Source organism: Macaca nemestrina, chromosome 12 (assembly GCF_043159975.1).
Source record: "Macaca nemestrina isolate mMacNem1 chromosome 12, mMacNem.hap1, whole genome shotgun sequence".
NCBI lineage: Eukaryota > Metazoa > Chordata > Mammalia > Primates > Cercopithecidae > Macaca > Macaca nemestrina.
The window spans coordinates 10,437,203-10,441,615 of NC_092136.1; the positions used below are offsets into that span (position 1 = coordinate 10,437,203).

Consider the following 4,413-nt stretch of genomic DNA (forward strand, 5'->3'; position numbering starts at 1 on the left):
CAGAGCAAGACTCTGTCTTTTAAAAAAAAAAAAAAAAGGCAAGATTGCCGGGCACTGTGGCTATAACCTCAGCACTTTGGGAGGCCCAGGCAGGCGGATCACTTGAGGTCAGGAGGAGTTCAAGACCAGCCTGGCCAACATGGTGAAACCTTGTCTCTACTAAAAATACAAAAAAAATTTAGCCAGGCTTGGTGGTGTGCACCTGTAATGCCTCGAGAGGCTGAGGCAGGAGAACTGCTTGAACCTGAGAGGTGGAGGTTGCAGTGAGCCAAGATCATACCACCGCACTCCAACCTGGGCAATAGAGCGGGACTTAGTCTCAAAAAAAAAAAAAAACCAGGATTCTGCAAAGTCCCTACCCCCAGTTAGGAAGGGCACCAGCACCTAAGAAATGAAGTCCACCAAAAAGGAAGACTAGAGAAGGTTGGCCCGTTAGAGGAAAGGCTTCTAGCTGAAGATCCAGCCCCAGTGGGACAGACACACACACACACACAGACACACACATGCCCCCACTGGGCTTTGCACAAACAAGGGAGCTGGAGGCGATGAGCCAGAAAAACTGCCCAATGACAAAAGGCTTTGTCTTCTCAGGAAGCCAGGCACCATTTAAAGGCACGGAAGCACACAAGGAGACCAGCTGAGGCAGGCACACACAACCCACTACAGGGCAGTCAGCCGGGCACTCTTCTCCACACCCCCACCCAGTGCCAGTGGAGGCATGAGCCCAGGGAGGAGGGAAAGCACAATGAATTTCTGAAGTAAAGTTTAAATAGATTTTATTGTTACAAGGGGGATCCCACCAAGCAGGGTCAATGACCCCCCAGGAGGTCACCATGGAGACATCAAGAGGTCATGATTGCAGAAGAGGTGACTGGAATTGAACGACATGATCCAGGGGAGGCCGGCCAGAAATGCAGTAACATGACCAGGATAGGCCGGTGGGGCTGGTCAGGTCACAGTGTGAGGAGCAGAATGGCCCCCTTCACTCCGGCCTCTTGTAGTCCTCCAGGTGTGACAGGATCCAGCCCGCTGGCAGGAAGAGGCTTACAAAGCAGGAGGTAAGCCCAATGGCCTTTTCCTACACAAAGCACAAGAAAGAAGGCACCTCGGAGTCAGTATTCCCCTAGGCTCTCTAAGTCCTAGCAGTTCCCAGGCAGCAGAAAGCCCCCCTCAGGGAGCCAGGACTCAGAGGCAAGTGGGAGGCCCCTCATCCTCACATTAAAGGAATCCACGCTCCAGGGAGCAGACAGAGCAGATCCAAGGCTCCACTAACCCTTGAGGTAAAGGGTCAGTTATAAGGAGGGGGAGGAGTGAGAGGAAAGAGAGACAGCTGGGGTGAGGGTTCAAGGAGAAATCCACCACCAGATCACAAAGGAAGGGAAAGGAAGCAGGACTTATTGAAACCTGGTTTGTTTTTTTGAGACAGAGTCTTACTCTGTCACCCAGGCTAGAGTGCAGTGGCATGATCTCGGTTCACTGCAGACTCGGCCTCCTGGGTTCAAGCGATTCTCCTGCCTCAGCCTCTCGAGTAGCTGGGATTACAGGTGCCTGCCACCGCGCCCGACTAATTTTTGTATTTTTTAGTAGAAACAGGGTTTCACCATCTTGGCCAGGCTGGTCTCGATCTCCTGACCTCATGATCCACCCTCCTCGGCCTCCCAAAGTGCTGGGATTACAGGCATGAGCCACTGTGCCCGGCCTGAAACCTGTTTTAAAGCTGGTCTGGGGCGGGCATGGTGGCTCACGCCTGTAATCCCAGCAATTTGGGAAGCCAAGGCTGGCGGATCACAAGATCAGGAGTTAGAGACCAGCCTGGCCAACATGGTGAAACCCCGTCTCTATTAAAACTACAAAAAATTAGCCGGGAGTCGTGGTGGGCGCCCGTAATCTCAGATACTCGGGAGGCTGAGGCAGGAGAATCGCTTGAACCCGGGAGGCGGAGGTTGCAGTGAGCCAAGATCGCACCACTGCACTCCAACCTGGGCGACAGAGCAAGACTCTGTCTCAAAAAAAACAAACAAAAAAAGAAAAGCTTGTTTGTTAACACCCAGGATCCTTGCATGGGCCAGTAACTCCAAAACTGTACCTATCCTTCCTTGCCTTAAAACCCCCTCCCAGGCCGGGCGCGGTGGCTCACGCCTGTAAGCCCAGCACTTTCAGAGGTTGAGGGAAGCGGATCAAGAGATAGAGACCATCCTGGCCAACATGGTGAAACCCCGTCTCTACTAAATATACAAAATTCAGCTGGGCATGGTGGCGCGCGCCTGTAGTCCCAAGCTATTCGGGAGGCTGAGGCAGGAGAATCGCTTGAACCCGGGAGGCGGAGGTTGCAGTGAGCCGAGATCGCGCCACTGCACTCCAGCCTGGCGCCAGAGCGAGACCCCGTCTCAAAATAAATAAATAAAATAAAATGCCGGTAACAACCATTATCGTCGCTGACAGCGTCAGGCATCCCCCAATGAACCAATGAGAAAATGGGCTCGAGGCAGTGCAGCGAGGAGGCGACAGGGGAGGGAGGGCCTGACAGGACCTAAGCCGAGATCTTGGGGCGGTGGGGAAAGACCTAACGCCGACAGCCCCGACTGTCGCCCGGGCACTGTCCCCGTCGTTCGCGCCCTCCAGACATGCCCAAACCGGCAATGCTGCTCCCCGCTACGCTGCGGGGCGCGGGGTGCGGGGCATTCTCAGGACCGCCTGAGGTCAGCAAGGCAGAAGGGGCAAGCCCACGGCGCCTCCCGTGCTCTTCCCGGCCAGTTCCTCACCATGATCCCAAGCTCCACCTCCGGCGGCATCGAATGGACCTTGGCGCGCGGCACTGGGAGCCGCCGGGCCGAGCCTGTCAAGCCCCGCAGCAGCAGGGACGTCAGGACGGACATGATGACACGGAGTACACCACAAAAAGCTGTCAGCCGTAGCCCAAGGTCAGCAAGCAAAAATGGCTGCGCCGGCCGGAAGTTCCGACATTGGGGAGGCCGGGAAACGGCGGCCCGGAAGTCTCTAGGAAATGACGCAAGAACACACCTCCTACCGCTGTTGGCAGTTTTTGGCGCGTTCCTCGAAACAGCCAATTGACACCTTCCTACCGCTATGGGCGGAGCACAAAAGGGCTCTTCTTCTGGTTCTGTTCCTCCTCCAAGGCCTATACTTGTGAGTGACATCTCGGTCCACCCAATCATGTACGCGAGAAGCCTAAACTGTTCTTGACTCCTCCCTCCATTCATACTGTTAAATTTCTATTCAGGCCGGGTGTGGTGGCACACGCCTGTAATCTCAGCACTTTTGGGGAGACTGAGGCGGGCGGATCACCCGAGATCAGGATGTTTGAGACCAGCCTGGCCAACAAGGTGAAACCCCGTCTCTACCAAAAAACAAAAGTAGGGGCTGGGCGCGGTGGTTCACTCCTGTAATACCAGCACTTTGGGAGGACGAGGCAGGTAGATCATCTGAGGTCGGAGTTTGAGACCAGTCTTGCCAACATGGTGAAACCCCGTCTCTACTAAAAATACAAAAATTGGCCGGGCGCAGTGGCTCACGCATGTAGTCCCAACACTTTGGGAGGCCGAGGCCGGTGGATCACCTGAAGTCAACAGTTCGAGACCAGCCTGGCCAATATGGTGAAACCCCGTCTCTATTAAAAATACAAAAATTAGCTGGCATGGTGGCGGGCACCTGTAATTCCAGCTCGGGAGGCTGAGTCAGGAGAATTGCTGAACCCAGGAGGTGGAGGTTGCAGTGAGCCAAGATTGAGCCATTGCACTCCAGCCTGGGCCACAAAAGCGAAATTCCGTCTCAAAAACAAAAAACAACAATACAAAAATTTGAGAGCAGCCTGGCCAATATGGTGAAATCCCTTCTCTACTAAGAATACAAGGAGAGCAAGACTGTCTCAAAAAAAAAAAAAAAAAAAGTCTCAGGACGGGCGCGGTGGCTCAAGCCTGTAATCCCAGCACTTTGGGAGGCCGAGACGGGCGGATCACGAGGTCAGGAGATCGAGACCATCCTGGCTAACACAGTGAAACCCCGTCTCTACTAAAAATACAAAAAAAATTAGCCGGGTGAGGTGGTGAGCGCCTGTACTCCCAGCTACTCGGGAGGCTGAGGCAGGAGAATGGCGTGAACCCGGGAGGCGGGGCTTGCAGTGAGCTGAGATCCGGCCACTGCACTCCAGCCTGGGCAACAGAGCCAGACTCCGTCTCAAAAAAAAAAAAAAAAAAAAAAGAGTCTCTATTCAGAGTCCCCTCCTCTCCACCAGGCTTGCATCATTCCTGACACTGACCTAGTAACCAAACTCCCCTCAATTACTCTCAATTACTATTTCACTCTTCGATTCCAGTTACCATGCTGGAGCAGCCAACTTCCCTTTCTTCCAACCCTCCCTCTATCTCTCCCTCCCCCATCCTTTCCTTCTTGGTT

The 4,413-nt window shown here is 54.0% G+C and overlaps 1 protein-coding gene across 1 annotated transcript; it reads right to left on the reverse strand.

The window, feature by feature from the left end:
• Positions 1–759: 759 nt before the first annotated feature.
• Positions 760–2,953, reverse strand: LOC105469497 (cytochrome c oxidase subunit 8A). The gene is made up of 2 exons (XM_011720564.3): positions 2,763–2,953; positions 760–1,078 (listed from the first exon to the last, which is right to left on the reverse strand). Exons 1-2 carry the CDS (start codon positions 2,874–2,876, stop codon positions 983–985), a joined length of 210 nt encoding a protein of 69 aa, XP_011718866.1. The 5' UTR covers positions 2,877–2,953; the 3' UTR covers positions 760–982.
• Between the last annotated feature and the right edge of the window lie 1,460 nt (positions 2,954–4,413).

What these genes read in the sequence shown, in the direction of transcription:
- LOC105469497 (XM_011720564.3), bottom strand. Translation starts at nt 2,876, where the DNA reads ATGTCCGTCCTGACGTCCCTGCTGCTGCGGGGCTTGACAGGCTCGGCC. An exon ending in AGGTGGAGCTTGGGATCATG is followed by an intron (nt 1,079 to 2,762) that starts GTGAGGAACTGG and finishes TGCTTTGTGTAG; the next exon opens with GAAAAGGCCATTGGGCTTAC.